The sequence below is a fragment of the Mustela nivalis genome (assembly GCF_964662115.1).
Source record: "Mustela nivalis genome assembly, chromosome: 17".
NCBI lineage: Eukaryota > Metazoa > Chordata > Mammalia > Carnivora > Mustelidae > Mustela > Mustela nivalis.
The window spans coordinates 51,247,881-51,270,491 of record NC_139036.1 but is presented as its reverse complement, the minus strand read 5'-3'; the positions used below and the strand labels follow the sequence as shown (position 1 = coordinate 51,270,491).

Below are 22,611 nucleotides of genomic sequence, written 5' to 3'. Positions count from 1 at the left end.
CCTCTAGTACCAAGACCCTGGTTTTTAGTGGGGAAAACTATAAAGTCTTAAATGGCTTATTTCGCTCATTTTTCTATAGATTTTGTGTCTAGGTTTGAGTTGGTGTTTCCGCCATTTTCTTCCCTGGGATTTCTCTAAGAACCGCCCACCTCCCTCCATGTTCACAGTTGAAAAGCCCACAGGTGTCCAGTGGTTGTCACAGGACCCCAAGGCTGTCATCGCCCAAGGCCCTTCTAAGAACTGTAGGGATTGGTGAGAAAACACCCTTGGGACTATTTATACAGACCACCAAAGGACACCTCAAAATACCAGCTGCTTTCACCCATCACAGATAGACTTCCCAATCCCTAATGTCACTTCTGGATTCACCCCGGTCAGCCATCTTGTTGCAATCAGTACGCACCTCCCCTACTCATGGATGTGGACAGATCTGATTGTGTTTCTTTAGTGATCCAAGCGCAGGGAGGCACATGAACAGGAAACTGCTTAGGACAGCATAGGCTTCAGACTGATGAAAATCAGACTGATGCCCATGAGAGCAGGAGGAGGCTTCAGAATGCTGTTTTTTTTTTTTCTTCAGAACACAATTTCCATCCCAAGTAAAACCCTTCCTTAAAAACATCACGCTCATTAGAACAAAAAGGGTTGAAAACATGCAGAGGAAAGCAAAGTTAAATTCTCTTCCTCAGCACTACCCACCCCCCTTTAAAACAGGCCCAGGAATTTCATCTGCAAAATTCTTTTAGGAACATCATAATGTCAACATTCCAAAGGAAGCTAGAACCCCCAGAAGCAGGGTCTAGGATGCCAGAGAAAGGATGGAGAGACGTCCCCATGAATCCTGGGATTTTGTATAAGGGCAAAGGCTAAGGAGTAGGAAATAAAGTGTGAAATCCTATCAACACCGTTGACTCTGGACACCATCCTAAGAATGTCCCACTTCACTCATTGGAAGGTCTCCCGAGTAAGCAACTGCTTGACGCCGCGTGACAACGTCAGGTAACCAGCTCCTCTCTCTCTCTCTCTCTCCCTTTATAGCACCAGGGCAAGTTCTACGACTGGGAGCACAGCCTTCCTTAAGCCCAGGGTATAGCCCGTCTGTCACCCAGTATTTTAACAAGAAGCCATTTAAAAAAAAAAAAAAAAGTGAATGACTTTTTGATAAGGTAGAGGGGATACGGATATTGTTCTGTATGAACTTCCTTCCATGTTGTTATATTAAGATGATTTAATAAGTAAAGGCAATGACCGTGTTAAAGTAAATGCATTCACCACGCCTAACGTGACTCAGCGGCTCTGGGGCAAAGGTCCACTGTAAAGGGTCAGTCTCGTGAGGAAATCAACACTGACACAGAACACTCAGCGGTACTGAGCAAATGAAGCTCGTTGTCGGTCATCACTCTCTCTCACTCTGGAGCCGCCATGCCTCCTTGCTGGCGGGGGAGGGGGGGTGGGAATCGCTGATGTGGAAAACTTATTCTGTTTGACTAAGTTTGAAACATTTTGCTTTGAAACGAACTCAGCCTCCTATGGGTAAATACTACATCAATTCAAATGTGGTTTCTTCCCTTTCTCTAGAAGTCACTTGTCTCACTCCTCCTCCCTCCAACATGGCATCTGGGTGCAGAAGGAAGCTGATACAGCCTTGTAGGGATCCTTGGTGTTCTCAGCTACCAGTTGGTCTTGTTCCTGGATGTCCTGGTCTGGTGTTTAGTTAGGTGTGGCTCATCTTGCTGTTCTTCGTGGGTGTCCACCTTGCCCCTGCTGCTGACCCCGCACGTCCCTGCAAGTCCCTCAGATCACCAGGTGTGGGTGCTTTATGGCCTCTCACTTCCTTGCTCTGATGATAGGCTGATGCCAGGATACAGCCACTCTCACTCCTGGGCATCCTCTCACCAGGACAGACAGAAACCCCGGGCCTCAAGGACCCCTCCTCCCTGGCTGTTCCACTGCCTCCAGACCCTGGTGGACATGGTAGGAAAGTGCAGAGCAGGGGGTTGTAGTTTTGAAAAGATATGGGAGAGGTACAAGGGAACTGCAGGGAACAGTGGACCTCTGGACCCAAGACCTGATGACCTGAGGGGAAGGGCCACCAAACCCACAAGGATAGAGTGTGGAGAGAGAACCTGTAGCCTTCGGGAAGGGTCCTAGCAGGTCAAGGCAAATCCTCAGGGAAGGAGTCAGCCAGAGGAATAAATATTGGCATCGTTATCCTCCCCTCTTTCCATCCCCTATTGGAACATCCCATTGGTCACACCTAACTGGACAGCAGAGGCAAGACAGTTCATTGATATAACCCAGCGGGTGAGCTCCAGGATGGGAACAAGCAAAAGGTGCATATGACAGACAACGGAGAATATCTACCCCCAAACCTTTTCCCTGAAAGGAGAGTGGGGAACGAATCAAGTACAAGGGTGTATGAAAAAGAAAATCTCATTGGTATTTTTAAAAAATATTATATCCCTGTAACATACATCTGTCTTACCGAGTTTGACTTCTGCCAGTATTCATCTAAGTTTGTATTTCCATTAGATGCCCACAAATTCGCAAAGTGTTCTGATGATAACAATAGCTCGCCCCCAGGGCTTTCTGTAAGCCCAGCACGGTGGGAAGATTTTTGTTGATGGGATTTAATGCTTAAAGGAACCTTCTGGGATAAGCATTACTATCATGTCCAGAGTACAGATGGGGAAACTGAGACTTAAAGAGTTAAATAATTTGTCCAAGGAGTGTCTGGGTGGTACGGTCAGTTAAGGGTCTGACTCTTGGTTTCGGCTCAGGTCGTGATCTCAGGGTCATGAGACGGAGCCCCGTGTAGGGCTCTGTGCTCAGCATGGAGTCGGCTTGAGATTTTCTCTCCCTCTTTCCCTCCTGCTCACACTTTCACTCTTCTCTCTCTCTTTCTCTCTCAAATAAATAAATCTTAAAAAAAATAATTTGCCCAAAGCCATACAAGCTTATTGAGAGTACGTACAAGGTCTAAGACCGTGCTGTCTAAGAAGGGCAGGGAGCTGGGAAAGGGCACCTCCAACCATAGCATCAGCTGTTTCTAAGTCACGGCTAACAGTCACCATAGGGAGCAGTGGGGACCCCATGTCACCAGCTCTGTGTTCTCAAGAGAAGTTTGCAATCCACCCTATGTGGGAACGGCCCCCATTTTTTCATTTACACTTTTTTTTTTTCATTACACTTTTCATCTGATTTCTCAGGTGGGTGAGTTAAGCACACTGTAAGCTTCCAGTTCGCAGACTTTGCTAGACTGTGACAGAGAAACCCCACCCAGCACCCCGGCACCCCTCCACCCACACCATAATGTTTGCCAAAGGCCTTACAGACCACCAACGGTGTTTGTTTCCGGTCCAACTGACAGCCATTATGTTGGTAGGTTTTATAGGAATGATATGATGGGCTACTTGTGATTACCAGCATGAATTAGGTACCATGCATACTAAGACCTTCACCTGTGTCATATCACTTAAACTCTACACCAACCCCACCATTTGTATATACATCATTATACCCATTTTACAGATGAAAACATTGGGCTTGGAGACATGAGGTCACAAGCATGCAGTCACAAAATAGAAAATGGCAGAGCTAAGGGACCAATTCAGGCCTCTCTGTCGCCTAAACATAGGCTTCTTCTACCCTAAGTCAAAGACTTTCCCCTGCACGACTCTGAGACAGTAGATTGGCAATCAGAAATCGAGAGGGACCATCTTATTCTTCCAAGTCAGGTGCCAGTGAGAACCTCCAGATAATGCATTTTGCATTGTAGGCTGCCCCTCCGCCGTCCAAATATTGTGCTTTCTAAAAGCACCATCCAGAAGAGAAAAAGAGATAAGCAAGCAGAAAAGAAGATAAGCAAAGTAAAGAGTGGGACAGCGTGTGCTCGGAAGTGGGCAGGCGGGTGGAAAAACAAACAGAATCTGCTGAGAGTGAACAGAAAGGCAGGGGCGCGGCTGAGGACATGCTACGAGGTCCCTCAGTGCGTGCTTTTCCACACTTGCTTTACAGAGCAAAACGTCATTTGTAACGGTGCTGAAAAACAAATGAGTTCCGCTCGCTGAAACTCGAAGGACAATATTAAGTCAATACCTTGTATCATCCCCTAGGCATGCCTTCCCAGCCCCGAGTCCTTCTCTCTCTCTCCAGGTCATGTTTCTCATCTTCCTTTCTGGATGTCTGTCTGTCTCATCCCTCTCAGTCCCAGCAGCTCCCGGACTCCCTGCACCCACTCCTCGCCCCGCAGGAATAAAGTCTGATCCAAGGAGAAGTTGCAGAAGAGAAAATCCAGTGTTACGTATTCCCACCTGCTACGCCGCTCCCCAGATTTATTGCTGACCCTTGAGCCATCCCTGATGTCCCCCAGCCTGAGTTGTCACAAGCTCCACGACAGGGTCTTCCAGAGGTTTTTGTCATTACTTCTAAAGTTACACCAATAAATGATAAACTTAACCCTTTCAAGAGACTTAGTACCACGGGACTTCTTCATGTCTACCTAGAGCTGAGAATCAGGTGTCCCCAGGTCATACTTCAGAACGGATTTCCGGTCCCCGGCCCTTCCACATCGTTGTGCCCCTAGGACTGCCCCTTCTCTCTAAGTAGCACCAGCTTCAACCTGTTGCTCAGGTCAGAAGGCCAACGGGTCTCTGGGTCTTCCTGTCCCTTGTCGCCTCTAGCTGGGGGCCGGGGGGTGGGGGGAGGCTTGCTGAGTCTAGTCCTCCTCCCCCCACCACCTCCACAAGACTGATGCAAGCCCCTCCCCACAGCCTCCCCACCCGTCTTCCTCCTTCCAATCCCTTCTTCACAGACTGGCCAGCCTCATCCTCATGAAATGCAAATCCAAACATGCCAAGTGCTCCTGGCTTTCTGCTTGCTTCTGGAATAAATCTAAAACCCTGAACATGTCCCATGGGGCCCTGCCTGACCCGACGCTGGCCTCCCTGCGCTGCATCTCACACCACTTTCCCTCTCCCTGCCCTCTCCAGCCACAATGGTTTGCTTTTTCTTCCTCAAATATTCTAGTCCTGGACCGTCTCTGAGCCTTTCCTGGGACCGTCTTCACTGTCCAGATGCTCATCCCTTAGTGTCTCTTTGTACAGCTTCTTCTCACCTTCAGCTCTCAGCTCCTAATTCTTTTGGCCAGAGAAGCTCTGGCTCTATCTGATGTGCTCTCTACTGTGAACGATTAACATAGAGTTGGGGACTTCATGAAACAAAGAAAAACAGAGACAGAACGAGGACAACAAGACCTGAGTATCAAATGACCAGGACCCACAGGCCCTCTCCCACAGCCTCGACAAAGCCCGGAGTCAAAGTGAAGGCGGAGATCGCTGCCTGCGTGTGAAAGCAAACAGCCAGTTAAACTTATAAACACATGCCTTGGAGCGTAAGTTAAGATCCCAAAAGATATTTTCTAACTGACGATGTGGAGCTGTGGAACAAGATGCAAAGATAATAAACACATTTAATTTGAAACAGATGGCAATCTGGTCACTGGTTGCTTGACTTGGGCCCCTTGAAAACGTATTCTCTTCCCTTCAACACTGTGTGAGTATAATTTTTGAAGTGTCAGGATGTGATCTCATGGAGGACATCCCCAGCTCCCCGAAGGCCCCCAGATGGCAAGGCAAGTCTTAATTGAGTCTTGTGAACCCACGTTCATTGGCGTTTATCTGCCTAGGTCTGGTCGACAGTAAAGCACAGCTACAACTTTATAAACAAGCAATCCAAAGTGAGGGAGGCACGTTAGGGTCCTCGAATAGGGCACTAAAGGCATGTATAATAACATATCTATTGAGTGTAGATTTTCATAATGTGCCAAAATATGCCTTAGGGTTGTCAGTACAAATGTTACAACTTGCTAGAAAAGTTGGAGGCATCTAGTGATCAGACACAGAGCAGATGTTCTTTTAAACTAAAAAATTTTGTTTCCCTAAAAAAACTTTCCACCTACTTGCAACTATGCAGCTTACAAACTGCTTAGTGGATCTTTCGAGAGAAGCGAGAGAGGGATCCTAAGGGAAGCGAAGTTTCAGGAGCAACAACTTCAGAAACCAAGTTTAGACTCATCAAAGAAAAATGATGCACTTTTCAAAGATTTGCATGGCATGGAGAAATGTTCAGGTTTCTGTCCAATATCAGGGAAGGTATTTCAATGACAGGTCCTAACCTGAGGCTCCACACAGAGACTGGGATGTTTCTATATCCTTAACCATTTTCTTCTAATTATCACCTCTAGGATGCCAGTTTTCAGATTACATTTCTTTGGGTTTCAGGGGAAAAAGTTAAATCCACCAGAGAATGCTGCCACTTAGCGCTAACCACAGAATTCCAAAGCAAAAATTACGTCCAGCTTTCTGAGCATCTTACTGTAGTCGGACATTCTAGATGAATCCCAGATGCAACCTTCACGGGGACCAGAAGTCCCAGCCTTGACTTTCTGTTCCCACCTAATTCTGGTCATCACTGCAGATCAGAGGTTGATTACAAGTGCCCCTCTGACATTCCCTTCCACATAGTTCATATTTTGAATCTACTGTCTTGTTCTTCTCTACCTTTACCTAATACTTCGTCATCTGTCCATCCATCCATCCTCCTGTCCATCCATCCATCCATCCATCCAATACGGATTGAGGATCTGCCTCTTGCTAGATATAGTGCTATGTGTTAAGGAAGATGAGATAGAGGCTGTGACTTCATAGAACATAAAATCTAACCGTGGATGTAGGTACGAAAACAGACCATTTATTGCACAACTCGTCATTACTAAAATGGAGATACTTGAAAGATGCCAGAGAGGCGCCTGGGTCGCTCAGTTGGTCAAGCGTCTGCCTTTGGCTCAGGTCATGATCTCAGGGTCCTGGGATCGAGCCCCACGTCGGACTCCTGGCTCAATGGGGAACCTGCTTCTCCCTCTCTCCCTGCCCCTCCCCCCGGTCATACTCTCAAGCATGCGTTCTCTCGCTCTCAAATAAATAAATAAAATCTTGGGGAAAAAAAAAAGATAATGGAGAACAGGGGGAGGAAGGTCTATATCTCAGGGTGAGAACGGGGGGGGTGTCATGAACAGCACCATAGAGGAAGTAATGAGTAGGAGTTCTCCAGGTGGATGAGTATTTAGGGAAGGGAAGTGGGGGAAAAGCTTGCATTCCAGGCAGAGGGAGAGAGACAAGCCGATCCCAGAAGCCCGAGAGCCAGCAGCATTTCCAGGGCACTGAGATGGTTCTCGTGTTGAAGGAGCACTGGGCTGGGGGGCAGGGAGGTGGAGTAGAAGAGAAGATGGAGAAAGGAGCAGATCGGGTCAGATCAGGAAGGACCCTCTTCCTTCGTGGGTCTTGTCCAGAGCAGTGACTTGGATGTTGGAAAATCACTGACGGGGATGCTGGGTGGCGCAGTCGGTTAAATGTCTCATTCTTGGGTTCAATTCCGGCCAGGATCTCAGGGTCCTGGGATCGAGGCCGCCTGGGGCTCTGTGCTAAGCATGGAGTCCGCTTGCGATTCTCTTTCCCTCTCCCTCTGCCCCTCCTGCTCATGCCTTTTCTCTCTCTCCCTTTCTAAAATAAAATCTTTAAAAAAGAAAGAAAGAAAGAAAGAAAAGAAAATCACTGAAGAACGGCTTAATATTCTCCCCAAACACAAATAATTGATATAATGGGAAATGGGGAGGAAAAAGAAACAGAAAACACAGTTGGATGAGCAGTATATTACCCCTACCCTGTAAAGAAGAAATACCACGGAGACAGATGGTAGCTACATCGTGCAGAGCACGCACAGCCTGAAGTGTAGAGAAGTCAAATCACTGTACTGTGTACACCTGAAACTAAAGTAACACGGTGTGTCAACTATACTCAAATAAAAAAAATAATTAAAAAGAAAATTGCTTGATAGTAAAAATACACACAGCAGGGCAGGTGCCTGGGTGGCTCAGTGGGTTAAGCGCCTGCCTTCAGCTCAGGGTCCTGGGATCGAGCCCCACATCGGGCTCCCTGCTCAGCGGGGAGTCTGCTTCTCTCTCTGCTTCTCCCCTCACCCGTGCTCTCTCTCTCTCTCTCTCTCTCAGTCACTCTCAAATAAAGAAAATCTTTAATATACATATACATATTTTATGTAAGTATATTTTTTCTATAGGTACACACACACCAGCTCTTAGATGTTTCCTGACCTCCTGTGTCTCTCCCCGTAAGACCTGTTTTCTTTGCAATATATCCGTGCGCATAAGTGTGGAATTCCTTCGTGGCACCGGTGGAAGCATTAGCTGTGGGACCCCTGTTCTCCAATTGTTCTGCTACTTGGAGGATCGCCCCCACCCTTCTCTTATGACTGTGCTGTGCAAATACACAAGAATAAGCTGACAGCATCCATTTATTTTCTTCCCAGATTAAATAATATTTCATGAAGTTGCAAGTTCCGGTCCCGTAACTTCCTCTTCAGGCCACTCACTTGGGGGTTGTTGAGTCCCTCAGAACATCACCGCTGATGGTGGATTTTGTATCCTTTAGAGCTCCCCCTGAGAGGGAGAGAGAGAACAAGAAGCAAGAGGATCTGCCTGAAGGCCAGCCCTTGCCCGATGGGCAGATGCTGCAGAAGGGGCAAGGCGCCCAGATCTCTAAGGACAAAGCCAAAGACAAAGGAGGGGACAAGGCTACTAAGGAAGGCCCATCTCTTGGCAAAACAGAACCACGAAGAGACGCCAAGGGTAAGGCCAGCCCGGGGCTGGGGACAGGCCCCACGCCCGTGCATTTGCAGGCTCCCTTTGGGTTTATACGATGGTGTCCTGGAGCGGGAGCTTCTCACGCAGGCGCAGAGCTGCCAGGGTAGGAAAACCCTGTGGTTGCAAACCAGCAAGTCCGCAGAGCTCCTGCTGTTCATGACCGAGCTTCTGGCTCCAGAGCCCTAGTTTCCATACTTAGGTACGATCTGGGGCTGGGCCAGAAAGGCCCAGAACAGCGGAAAGAAAGGTCGCGCAAGCCCATTAGCTCAGTGGCCGTGTTCTGTGCCGTGAGTCCCAGAGGCGGTCTCATCTTCTCAGTGAGGGAAACTGATCCTTGGGAGGAAAAGCTGAGGGCACCATTCCAGGGGTGAGGGGGGTGGGGGGAGGCGGCTTTGTTCTGGTCAAGGGACCCCCAACCCTTCTCCCCATCAATCACCCTGGCTTCTGCTGAGTTGGGTTCTTCCATGCTGGGCTGCCTGTGAGCCCAGCAAAGCACAGACCTGAGCCCCATCCTTGTCCCATCAAGACAGGAAACAGCCTTGCCAATGCCATCTCCCGTCTACTTTGTGGAACGAATTGCTTAGTGTCCGTGGCAGGTGTCTTCAGAGTGGGAGGCAGTGGCCACGGAGCTGACCCACGGGAAGGCAGCTAGGCCGGCTGGAAGCACGTCTTCTTGTTTCTCCTTTTGTATATTCTCCTCTCTGTGCCCAGAGGGCTGGGGCGAGTCCTCTCTGCATCTCCACCTTCCTCCAGCTAAAGAAGTCAGACCTTCTGCAAATACATCAACATGGCATTTCCACTAAGTGGGCCCCTCGGGACAGGGGAAGGAAGAGCAAGGGGGTATTTTTAAGATGAAAAGTTACCTTTAAGCCTCATTTGCTACCTGGAAGATACAACCTTTTCTGATCATTAACATGGACCTATCACTTCCTCCACATGCTGAACACAGGGACAAAAGATCGTTGCCAGTAGGGGATACATAAATTCTCCTAATTACCCCCAGAGACCTATGTGCGGGGAATCAGAAAGGGCTTTCATTATGCAACCAGAGCTCATTTCTTGAAAATCAGAGTTTCGCTTCCCTAAAAACCTTTTCAGCTTTAGGCATATTCGGGCCAAGGAAAACCAGGACAACCAAACCAGATAAAGGAGAACTTGAAAAGTCGGGGCGGGGGGGAGGGGGTTGTTTGTTTGTTTTTTGTCTTGTTTTGTTTTTTTGCAAATCTCGGTCTTATTCCCTGGGACTGAAACTAGTATTTAAGGAGAATTGCAGGGTAAGAAAAGAGATGTAGCCGAGCAGTGTAGGAGAGAGAGGGGAGACCCTTTATTGTGGGATAAAGACCTCAGCCTTGAAGCCAAGCAAGTGCAAAATCTTTGTTGCAGACCCAGCTGAAGATGACCTATAAACTTTGAAGGCCTGGGGGGAAAAATCTCTGGTCGGCTCCGGTCTCCAAGCTCAGAGGCTTGCTGACGGCACTCCCGGAGGCCCAGGGCTTTTCCAGATACCTCCCCAGAGCAGTATGCCCTTCCCCCCACTCTTCCGACCTGCCCGATTTGTATTCCTTTCCAGTTCTGTTCAGTTGATCGGAGCCCCCCTTGCTTTTTGACCTTAGCTTTCCAGAGCAGCCATTCACACAAGTCATGCAAGCAACGAGAACTTTGGGGGGTGCGTGGGCTACCAAGGCAGACGCATTCCCTCACTCCATCCATCTCCGGGGAGCACCCACTCTGCATCAGCCTCCGTTCCAGCACTGAAACGACCTTGGTGAACGAGCCTGGTGATCAAAGACTCGCCTGCAGTGAAAGCATGAAGGGGCCCCGAGCTGTTCTCCAGCTCACCCCCAGCCTTGCAGAGCAATATTGGTGGAGGGTGAATGTGAGCAGTGTTCCCACCCACTCTGGTCCAGTCTGGGCCAAGTCAGTTATCCCAGGAGAATGCCAGGGCTCGCTCCAGAAGAAAGTAGTGCCTGGGGAAGCTTTGGAAGCATTTATCCTGGGAGCCTGAGGTTGGGAATCCACAGACCAGCCACAGGCCCCCATGTGAGCCCTTCTGGTTCTTATTTTCCTCCCACTTGAAAGTAATTAGGCTTTTCTTCCATTTGGGGGTTTCTACCCACTTCTGACCCCAAAAGGCTCAGGAAATTACAAAGCAAGTTTTCCAACAGATGTTTTTCCCAGCGTCAGGCGGTCCAACACAGCTGCCAATTTGCTCTCCCTCCGTCTTGCAAGCCTGATGCATTCAGAAGCTCGGAGAGGCCTCCGCTGAAGGACCCCTTGCTGGTGGAATGACCGGCTGCAAAGGCGAGGCTGCTTTTCGCTGCCTGAGAGGCACTCCCCACCCCACAGAGGGCCTGCCAGGCAAGAGATCCTGGCTGGAAACGTCCATAGGCGGTGTAGGAGGTACAGATAGACAGTGGAGTGGTAGAGTGTGTGTGTGTGTGTGTGTGTGTGTGTGTGCGCGCGCGCACGCGTGCATGGGAGAGGGAGACAGAGAGAGAGAGAATAGAAAAAGGGAGGGAGGGAGGTTCATACACGTTTAAGGATTGGGGGAAATGGGCTCCCTGGGAAGTGTGCGGTTTGCACAGCAATCTTTGGAATCTCGAGGCTGAGCGAAGCATGGGTAAGTGCACCAGGAATCTTCAGCCACTCCCTAGTCAGAAAGCCATGTGTTGTATGAAATCGGAACCACATCCCTTGCCTGTGACCCGCCTCCGCTCGGGGGCGGGGGGAGGGGGGTCTGGGGCGATTTGGAAGATTGTAGATCAAAAGGAGAGCTTGCTTCAATTTGTCGGAGTCAGGAAAACACATCACTCAGCCCAGTATTGGGTAACTGCACATCCTGTCTAAACACGCTCCCCAAGCCTTGATGGCCTAGCAGAGCATGACTTGGTTTTCTCTGAAAGCAGCAGATGATTGAAAGAGAAAGGAGAGGAGACAGAGCAAAAGCTCAGAGACAGGGATGGGTCCACCGCTGACAGGCCACATGACTTGGTGCGACTGGTCCCGGATTTGGGTGCTTCGGTTCTGCTTTGTGCAAAACCGAGTTCACTGCGCTCAGAGCCTCAGAGAATCACCACGATAGGAGAGATCTTCAAGGTCATAGTGTGACCATTAAGAGCCTGACACATAGTAGACACTAAGTAATTCTAACTCTTGAGCGAACGTGCGAACACGTGACCCGCGGGGTCCCCTGGATGCCATCTCTGCAAACAGTTGTTCCATCTAAAGTGCCAGCAATGACAGGACCATCTACTGAGCTGGGCCACTCTTTCTTCGGCAGCTACAGCTGTTAGCATCCTAAGCAAATCCAAATCCCCATTCAGAACTGCCTCCTGGAAGCTTCCATCACTGGTTCCCATTCCATCTGTTGGGGCAGGGTGAGATGGTGGGGTGAGCTGGGTTTGATCACTCTGCTATGAAGCAGTCTTTCCTAGCTGCCGTGTCTCCCAGTGGCTTCTCTCTCCTTCAGTCTAATTGTTCCCACCTCCTTCGGCCATGCCCCAAATCACAATGAATGAGGGACAATATACCTAGATGCCCCGAGCTGAATTCAGTGATTCAGCTATGATTGGACCAGGGAGGGAAAAGTGGTTCTGTCCCCTTCTTGTTACAGATCCTGTATGCAGTGATGCAAGGCAATCACCTCAATGACATGCGCAGTGGGCAACCCCACTCATCTCACCCCGAATCTGAATATACTTTTCAGATCCCAAACAGATGCTCACGTCAGAGTTGCTCAAAGACAAAGAACAGCTCCTTCTTGGGTCTTCTGTGCCTTAGACAAAATTAAACACATCAGGGCCAATGAGTGATTCATTATTGTGGTTCAAATCTATTTCAGCCACCCTATTCCTCCTCTCACACCATTATGCATCCTTCCTATGAGTCAGTAATGAAGGAGAGAGGCGTCCCTGAGTTCCCCTCTCACCCTCATTATACTCTAGAAAGGATCCTTAAATTATAATGATTATTCCTTGCACACGTTAACACTGTGTTAACATACTTACCAAGTATGTTTCAAATACTTGGGGAGTGTACATTATTTTTTAGATTTTCGTATCAGACAGAATTACATGTGACCTGAAGGGAGAAGAAAAAAAAATTCCACCAACAGAAAGGAGTGTATGTCCCCCATATGACAAGATGTCCAGAGGAAGGCAGTGCAAGGCTGGCGGGAGCTCTATGATGACATCAGAGACCCAAGCCATTCATAGACTTCTTCTTATCATGAGGATAAGTCCTCATGCTCCCCAAATGGCTGCTCACCTCTATGCATCACATCTACCTCCCAGGCAGAAAGAGGACAGGTGAGTGAGGAGAAAAGAGAAAGATACATTCAAGCTGGCTGGAAGAAAACAGTAACATTCCAAGACACCCCTTCCCCACCAACAAACTTTTACACACACACATGCACACACACACACACACACACAGGAAAAGCTAGATTAAAATGTACATTACCACTACTAGCAGTAAAGATTAGCTTTTCTTTAAGGAAGGGCAACCCTAATAATCATGATGATCTAAACTCTGGAAATCAGAAAAGTCGGTTGCATCATCTCAACGGGAGCAAAACAGATGGGTGTCACTACGTGACCACTGGCCATGTCTCTTTTCTCCTTGAGGTTTCTTTGACGCTCCGTAAATTGGCTTTTGTGCTCCTGGTCCTTCTTAGAAGGGTTTTCCTCAGCCCTTCTCCTGTAAGTGAGAATGTGTCCACGTGTGGGGACAGCTGGGAGCAAGAGTCTGAAAAGACACCCTAGCTCTGACACCCGCTGTGTGTAGAAACCACGTGTGACGTATGCTGACACATCCTGCTTCTGATTCCACTTTGTTCCACTAAGCAGCAGGGTTTGGTATCAGCCTTGGTTTTGTTCCATTTATATTTATGGAACATCGGTGAGCTGAAGCAGATGAGCCTTATTTCACAAACCGACGTTAGTGAAACAGTCGGTTTCACTTAACAGTGAAACAGTGAATGTCACTAACAGTAAGGGGTCAGAAACAGCAGGGTTCCACACACAGTTCCACCATTCCTAATATGCAACCTTGGCCAAGTCCTGTGACTTGTCTGCATCATTATTCCTTCACTAGTGTATTTGTTTTCTATTGCCGTGTGACAAATTACCGCTGGGTTAGAATGTCACAGCGATGCCTACTCATTATCTCAGTTTCTGTGGGTTAGTCCAGGCACAGCTTAGTTGGGTCCTCTGCTCAGCTCTTATCTGAGACTCAGGGTTGTCACCAGAGTCCATTTGCTTGCAGCTTTAGAAATCTTGGTGACATATTGGGGTGCTTAGGTGACACAGTCGGTTAAGGATCAGACTCTTGGTTTCAACTGAGGTCATGATCGCAGGGTCATGATCTTGAGGTCATGATATCGAACCCCATGCCAGGCTCCCTGCTGAGTGCAGAGTCTGCTTGGGATTCTCTCCCTCTCCTTCTGCCTTTCCTGCTCTTGTGTGCCCTCTCTCTCCCCTCACCAAATAAATAAATACATCTTTAAAAAAAAGAAAAGAAAAAGAAAAAAAAAATCATGGTGACATCCTTCTGCATGCCCAGCATGACTTGAGTCTCAAGCCCCCTGAATTTCTTTTAAAGTGCTCACCTGATTAGGTCAGGCCCACCCAAGATAAACTCCCTTTTGATTAATTTATATAGTCAACTGATCAGGGGCCCTAATCACATCTGCAAAATCCCTTCACCTTTGCCACAATGTAACATACCCCGAGCTGTATCCCAGCATATTCCCACACTCAAGGGGAGGGGGACTATAAAAGGCATTCATAATAGGGGGCAGAATATCAGGCCATCTTAGAAGTCGGCCACCACACCCTGTAAAATGAAGATTCAAATAGGACCTATTGTACATGGTTACTCTAAAGATGAAATGAGGTGAAGATAGCAGGAGGCATCCAGCAAGCAGTAACTGCTGTAATCATTCCAGCATTTCTAAGTATCTGCTGCATGGTAGGCCCCACGTTAGGAGCTGGGGATTCAGAAAATAATAATGTCAACCTCACTCTAAAAAAATCATGACATTTCTCTTAACACTAAATGTTCCTCGCTACCCCAACCCCCTTCAAAAGCTGCCAAAAAGCAATAAAGCTTTAAAATCCAACTAAATGACTTTTTGATACAAAGTCTCAAGGTTTTATTTTTTCACTTATTGAAGTCACTGTCAAAAATAAAAAGTGCTGACTCCAATCAAAGACTATCATCCATAGGATTATTATTTCCACCCTTAAACGTCCCCCCACTACCTCCCACCCCGGTTTGGCCACGAACTTGCAGTCAGAGGAGCAGCTGTCTAGTAATATCGTGTCAACGCAGGTGAACTCAACTCTCCCTGGGTGTTCTTAGCCTCGGTTGCTCTCGGTCGAATCCCCTGGAGGGCTTGCCAGGGGTCCCACCTGCCGAAACACAGGTGCATTCGGCCTGGGGTGCCGGCTGGCTTTGGAATTTTTTAAGCCCCATCCTCCACACCCGCCACCCCCAAATGCTCCCACACACCACCAGGGAAGAGAATTTCTGCTGGAGACAAAGTCTGATCATTTCCCACTGTCCGAAAGCCAAACTCCCCTTAAAGAGAAACTGTTGAAGACAGGACGGGCCAGACACGTGAGCAGCGATAAAGGAGTTTTCCATATATTTGCAGCAAAGAGACTGAAATTCAACACATTTCACACCTTTTCAAGGTGCCCAGGTCTAGACCGCTGTTCCTTTTTGCAGACAGCCCACCCCTGGGTGGGTAGTAGCTAGGATCATGCTGAGCACAGAATCCATTGCCCAGAAAGCTGCTGGTGCTCAGCATGTCTTCCGCTCGCTCACTCAGTTTTTATTTACTCTGTCACATGCATATATTGAGCACCTACTATATGCCAGACTTCAGGATGGGTGCTGGGGCTTCAAAGACCAACAGGACCCAAACGGTGCCTTCAAGAGCTCAGAGTCTAATGCCAAGATGCAAAGATGCCCTTCCTGGACCAGACGAGAAGTGCTTTTTGGACGGAGGACAGGAAGCTAGTTTTTCGGCTGTAAATAATCTTTTTAAAAACCTTCTCTGTCTTCTAGGACTACATGTATCTTTCTCCGGTTTTAATCAGTCCCAGAGGGCAGCCTCTTTCCAACTTCCCTTCCATCTCCCTGGCAACCATTCTTTTCCCCCATCCCACCCCGAGAAAAAATTACCAAAGAGAAGAACATAAAAACTGCCGAAATGTCATAATTACTCTGTAAGGGAGAAGAACCACATGAAGCCCTAGCCTCCTCCCCCTCCCATCCCTTCTAACCCTCTGGAGTTTTTAATCCCATACGGAGGGGCATACTCCACAACCCAGGACCACATCCTGAGCTGGGGAGGGGGGAGGGTGGGGGCAGGAAGGGGGAGCTGCCTCCTTCCACTTGCCGAACAGTGCTGGCTTCCAGCAAGACCGACTGCCAGTGCAGCCGAAAGCAGACACTTACTGACCGAGGAGACTTTGGCAAAGCTCAGAAAAGCTGCATTCCTCTTTTTTTTTTTTTTTCCTTTTTAAATTTTAGAGGGAGAGGGAGGAAGAACGAGTATATTAAACAGGCTCCAAGCCCAGCTCAGAGCCGAAGGCGGGGCTCCATCCCACGACCCTAAGATCATGACCCGAGCCAAAATCAAGAGTCAGACGCTCCACCAACTGAGCCCCCCAGGCGCCCCCGATTCCTCTTTGAAGATAGCACTGAGCCAGAGACAGCTGTTTGAGACAGAGCTGGTGGTGTAAAATTAGGAAAGGATTTGGTCTGTCTGGCTCTAGAGGGGACCTTCCCCCCCAGAGTAACACATGTCCATAGAGCCCCGAGAGGGATTTCAACTAGCAGTCCAGCGCCCCCCCCAAAATGCCTCCCCCCTCTCATTTGTCTTATAAACACTTCCTGAGAATCCGCTGTGTACAAGACCCTGGGCTCGGCTCTGCTAGCCCTCCACCACCCTACTTCCACCCATGAAGGTTTTGGAAAATATCAGAACCTTACTGTGGACTCAAAACTGAAGTATCGTGGCAGACGCCAGAAAGAATCGCTCTGAGTTATTTTTTTTTTCTACCTACTCTGGCATCCTGGGGAAATCGCTGTCAAGCCTACTTCATTCTCTAGTTTGAAATTCTGTTCAAGTGCAATACCTCAGCTGGGGGTTGCTGAACGCTTTCAGGAGCCACACGAGCAAGTACCACCCAGACGCAGGTCTGGTGAGCAACTCCGAAGGTCACGGCTGGCTTGGTAGAGGAAAGCGTAGAGGAGGAGTCCTGCCTTCAGTTACGTGTCTGGTGCATGGAGGTGGGGTGGGGTAGGGTGGGGGTAGAAATTCTGTCCAACATCCTTATGAAGCTGGGTTACATGAAGCAGAACTGCTTCACATCAAAGTCGCCAGGGTGAAAATCAGGGGTTGAGGGTCACGGTGATGAGATCATTTACTCCAGGACTCCAGAGCCTTGTATCTCTAAGTGAGCCTTGTGTCCCTAATGGGTTTCAATGTGGGTCACGCATCATGTCTAGAAGATGAACTGTATGGCTTCAAGGTCCCTGGGAACCCTAGATCTTGTCTTTGAATTAGGCCAGCCAGCCTTGGCTTGGTTTGCTTCAGGCTTGGTGACGGGCCAGTTGTCTATCTTGCGCAGTGATTTTGAAACTGCTGAGAAAACTTCAGAATCCTCATTTCTATTTTGGAAATTAGCACTTGTCTCCTTGTGACAGGGGGTGTATTGAAGCATCCACTAATGCAGGGGTTGGCAAACTGCAGCCCATTAGGCCAAATTTGTCCTGCCATCTGTCTTCGATGACTTGCAAACTAAGAACGGTTTTGCCATTTTTAAATGGCTGGAAAAAAAAAAAAGAAATCAAAAGAATGATATTTTGTGATACATGAAAATCCTATGAAAGTGACATTTGGTGCCCATCGATAAAGTTTTATTGAACCACAGCCACAGCTCCTCATTTACGTGTCATCTGTGGCTATTTCTGTGTCGCGACAACCGTGCCGTGTGGCTGCAACAGAGAGGATATGACCGCCGAGCCCAGCCTATTTACCGTCCGGCCCAGCCCGAGAAGGGTGGCAGGCTTCTGCGTGAATATGAAAAACTAATTCTTCGCAAATCCAAAAAAGCAAGAGGGTCCCCTAATTTGTTATTTAGTTAACCTGATTAAATGACCGTCTTGGACCCCATAATGAGCTTCTCTACTCGGTTAACTCCCCAGAGCAGCAATCAACTCATGGGGGCATCCGCAAAACAATTTGCCAATAATCCACCTAGCAAAGAGAACGGCCCACTATGCTGATCAGATTCCAGAAAGCAAATCAGAATATCCTACAGGTTCCATGTGCCTTTCCTAATGAGGGCTTTCCTTCTGGGCTCTGGGTTGAGGGTCTGCTTCCTTCTCTGGGGCACGAACCTCCCTTGTTATTCTGCGGGTGGGGGTCAAACCCAAAGACACGAACGCTAGGTCTAGCGCTGTGCATGGATCCTAAGAGTGTGGCATTTCTCTCCTCACTTCCCTGGAACAGACTGGAAGCTACCGATCCCGCTGGGACCTGTTTATCCACCATTAATCTCGAGTCTGAGCACCACCAAAGCTGTGGGACGAAGCTGGGACTTTTCTCTTCCAATAGCAAAGAGCTTACGAATACATGACGTGAGTCTTCCAAAAATCCCTCTTTCCCCCTATCTTTTGCACGCTGAGGACTGAGGGTGTGCCACCCCCCCCACCCCCCCACCACGGAGTACACTCAGCAAGCGAAGCCCTGACAAAGACCACAGGAGCAGGCGTCAGTGGAGTGAGACACTCCCAGGAAGCCAGGTGGGACACACAGACCCCCTCTGGGGTCAATCGTCTGCAAGCCCAGAGGAGAAGGAGCCTGTTCTGGCTGGGGGAGGCCCTTCATTGGAAGCCAAAATCAGAGCCTTAAAAGAGGAATAGGAGGGAGGTAGGTGGGGTGGGGGTGGGGCAGTAAGACAGGGCAGGGGTGGAGGGGGAGGAGACCCAGGCAGAAACGGAGGCACGTGTTAATTGGGTTAAGGAGGTGATGATGATGATGGAGATGCTGGCTCTGCCTGAGAAGGGCCACGTGACAAACCAGGGAAAGGAGGAGAGTGGGAGAAGCCTCAATGGGAGGTCTCTCTTGGGGACCCTCCCGGGGGGCTCTGGCCCCTCCAGAATGCTCAGGGCACCCCCGGCCCCATCTACACTCCCGCGGCTTGCTTCATGCCCTCGCTCTCCAAGGTGGGCTCTGAATAGCACCATCCTCGGAACAGAGTCACCAACCCCGAAGCAATGCAGTGAATTTATACTTGATGCAAGAGAAGGTCACAGAGAGACCTCAGCAAAGCCCCCCCACTGGCTGGGTCCCAGTTTCTCCATCCAGGAAGTGGGATGCCGGATCTCTGGCATCGCTCGGGGCCCCAGGTTTTGGTCAGCCCCTCTGCCCGCCCCCAGAGCTGCTAGTGCTGTGTCCTCTGGGCTCCTTCTGGGCAATCCCAGAAAGAAGTAAAACAACAGACACATCCGTGTTTCCTGCTGTGTGGGAGGCAGGAAATGGCCCAAACCCCTAACTGGGATGAGGTTCCTACAACGTGTCCGGCCGCCCACTCCTAAGTAACCCCCACCCGTGCAGGTGTGTCAGCCAGGAAGAGGGCATGTTGGGCCATCAGCCACAGGAGTATGTCCCCTGCCCATGTTCCCAGCCATGCCCCTGCCCTGTGGGGTGGAAAAGTATTACAATGTGAATAGAGATAATGTTTGCTGAGCCTCCTTTGCAGACACGGAGGGCAGGGCGTGCCTGGGGTGGCCCCCCTGGTCAGAATTGAAACTGGGCACCACTCTCCCACTGGCCACACATGGGCCAAGCAAGAGGGGTAGCAGCTCCTTGAAGAAACCAATTATGTAGGCAGAATCTGATGCTCTCTTGTCTGCACAAAGAGGCTGGGGCAGGAGAGGGAGCTGAGTGAGGGTGAGATGATCAGGAATCAGGACGACCCCATGAAAACAAACATCATGGCAGTCAGAAGGCAGGGATTGGCCCTGCCCAGCAGTGGGCACCCAGCAGGACCACCTCCAGTAGAGAGCTGGGTCTGGGCAGAGGGTGCAGTGAAGGGGAACTCTCTGGCTGGGGAAATTCACTGTGCACCTTATGGTGGTGTTTCTCCTAGTGGAATGTATGCAGGGCTCCTCTGCTTCTCAGTCTCTAATAGAAGCGAGATTAGAATCGCAAGTTAGGACCCTTCAACACACATCACACCCTGCCTCCTGCTCCTTGCCCCCAAGAAGGATAGCTTTCAACCCATGGCATTCTTGACATTCCAGTTTCATATAATCTGTGCCATTTCCAGGCTGGAAAAAGACTTTGTAAAGAATCTACCATATGGGTGGGTGTTGAGCCAAGGTCCTATAATGATGGGCGGGCTCATAACTAGAGCTCAGTGCCCTGACACTCAACCTAGCATGCAGGACTCCCAGCAACAAACAGAAAGGATGCCCCTTTGATCCATTTCCCAAGGTCACAGAAAATTTAGAAAGGTCAGTGGGAATCTAACTGATATCAAGAGGCAGGGACAAGAGCTGGCTGTTGTCAAAAACACGCCTTGTCTCGGTGTGAGCACGTGGAACTTGGGAGCCACGTGCTACCTCGGCTCCTCGCTACAGGTACATGTGGCCCGTCTGCCCCAGCAGGGCCCCTTCCGGCACTTCATGGACATGAAGGCAGAGAAGAGACTGGCCGGCCGGAAGGAGCGCCGCAGTCGCTTTGGAGACATCAACGTGCACAAGTGCTATCAGTTTGGACAAATCTTCTCCCCTTTCCAGGCCCTTGCCACAACGGTGAGCAAGCTTCCCCATGAAAAGAGTTGTTAAGTCTTTCAGTGAGAACACTAGCAAACCCCAGTTATTTCCCCTTTTAAGAAAGGTATTAGTCAATTCTGGCCACAAGGATGCTGCATAACAAACATCCCCCAAATTTACTGACTTACCATTGCAACCACCATGTGTTTCTCACTTGCTAGCCTGCAGAGAAATACACTCATTCCATTTCTGTTGACTGCAAGTTCGTAGGTAGGAGGGAATGAAGAACTGAGAACAATAATCTCATCTACCACAAGAGACTAAAGGTAGCCTAGTACCTAATGGATAGTTACCTTAGGTTTAGGGGGAGATCTGAAGGCAAATGTTTGCAGCTTGGTGTTCTGAAATAAGACCATTTCAAGAGGAGACAGAGCTCTGGGGGAAAGGGAAGCTTTTGTAATAAGGGAAGATGGTTCTCGGTCCTATCCTTCTATCCTACCTGTGACCTTCTGGACTCGGGTCAGTTCAAGTGGTACCATTCCAAAATGCATTTCCTTAAAACCATTACTGTAATGCCTTTCTAAATATACACTTTTATGATTTTTAACATTTGAGTGTGCATATGAATCACTTGGGAAGCCTAATTAAAATGTAAATTCCCAGGCTTATAGTGATTTCAGTTCAGAGGGTTTGGGTTGGGTCTTGGAATCTCCTTTGTTAACAAATTCTCTGTCTACCACCTTCATTCATCATCGCTTCTTCCCAACTTTGTTCCCTTCACCAGTTGGCAGGGTGACAAATTCACCCTTGTTTTCCCATGGATTGGGAACAACAGCATCCATGTGCTGGGTTTGTACCATTTACCAGGTATAGTGCTAAAGATTTTACCAAACCTTAATCTTTATGACCTCTGCCACATCAACATCCTCATGTTATCGATGAAGCAAGAAAAGCTGAGACATGTTAAGTAACTTGCCCAAGATTATCAACGCTCAGGGCAGAGCCAGGATATGAACCTGCTAAGCTATATGCTATTGCCACTATTCTCCACCTTGTAGGAAATGCGAAGACTGGTATTTCCCCAAGACATGCCCATGAGTCCACACCTACAGAAAATGGGCATTTCATGCACCACTGAAGCGAATCTCCAGGATTTATCCTTGTCTTCCACAGAGCTGGGTATGAAAAAAGATGACAGCAACCATGAGAAAGAGAAGCCAGCGAGTCACATTAAGATCCCTTTATTCCCCCCAATAGTTAAAGCAACAAAATCTAATGACATGAAATAATAAAAATTTTAAAACTGCATTCTGGCACCTTACTGCAAGGCTTTGCATTACAACGTGAGAGTCCAGAGACTCAGGAATGCTGAGACATTCTCAAACCTGACTTAAACTTTAGATAGCTTGAGAGCCACCAATGTGCCTCTGTGTGAATATTCTGTGAGTGAGACAATTAGGAACTGCAGTACTTAACCAGAACTGGATATCCAATAGGTTTTTCTCAGAAGTCTAAAGATGGGGGAAAGGTTGGCTACAGTACAATGAATCAAGAACCCCACTGTTTCAATTTCCTGGTCTATCATCACTAGAGTTTTGGATGGCAACCTTGGGATTTACTCCATGCGGTGACAAAGTAGTTGCCATTGCACCAAACACCACATCCTCACATGAATACACCAAACACTGGAAGGCCAAATGTTCTCCTCATGCTACAAATACATGTACATGTGTACACACACTCACACATATATGTGCATGTACGTGTGCACACACAAGGAGAACCTCTCCTGGGAGCCACTCAGTAGATTTTTCAGCAACTCTTGACCAGGATGGTGCAGCTTGCCCATGCCATAACCCTAAGGGAAGCTGGTAAGGCAAGTATTGGGTGTTTACCAGGAAGCATGTTCTGCCCTCACTAAAAGAAAGTAATAAAATGACTGATGGATCAATCAATGTCTGTGGACATTGTGGACACATCACTAGTTGGCAGATCAGACTTACAGTGAGAAATTTCTATTTTCTCTGGGTGAAAATAATCTTCTCATGATTTTTAAGCGTCCATCCTAAGGTTGCTCCTCCAGGAAGCCTCCGCCA

General features: G+C 48.6%; 1 protein-coding gene across 2 annotated transcripts; it reads left to right on the top strand.

Annotated features, from left to right (window-relative positions):
- The first annotated feature begins 785 nt into the window (after nt 1-785).
- Nucleotides 786-21,820, top strand: LOC309852089 (uncharacterized protein). 2 transcript variants are annotated; one of them, XM_082708320.1, is made up of 5 exons: nt 786-999; nt 8,505-8,701; nt 18,246-18,373; nt 20,408-20,554; nt 21,574-21,820. In XM_082708320.1, exons 1-5 carry the CDS (start codon nt 932-934, stop codon nt 21,802-21,804), a joined length of 771 nt encoding a protein of 256 aa, XP_082564446.1. In that variant the 5' UTR covers nt 786-931; the 3' UTR covers nt 21,805-21,820. The 2 variants fall into 2 exon arrangements, with proteins under 2 accessions (XP_082564446.1, XP_082564445.1); XM_082708319.1 differs by having other exon boundaries at nt 20,381-20,554.
- The last annotated feature ends 791 nt before the right edge of the window (nt 21,821-22,611 follow it).

Excerpts from the sequence above, each read along its gene's own strand:
- LOC309852089 (XM_082708319.1), top strand. The coding sequence starts at position 932 with ATGTCCCACTTCACTCATTGGAAGGTCTCCCGAGTAAGCAACTGCTTG. Across the intron at positions 1,000-8,504 it reads ACGCCGCGTGACAACGTCAG|AGCTCCCCCTGAGAGGGAGA; the intron begins GTAACCAGCTCC and ends TGTATCCTTTAG. Across the intron at positions 20,555-21,573 it reads TCCAGGCCCTTGCCACAACG|GAAATGCGAAGACTGGTATT; the intron begins GTGAGCAAGCTT and ends TCCACCTTGTAG.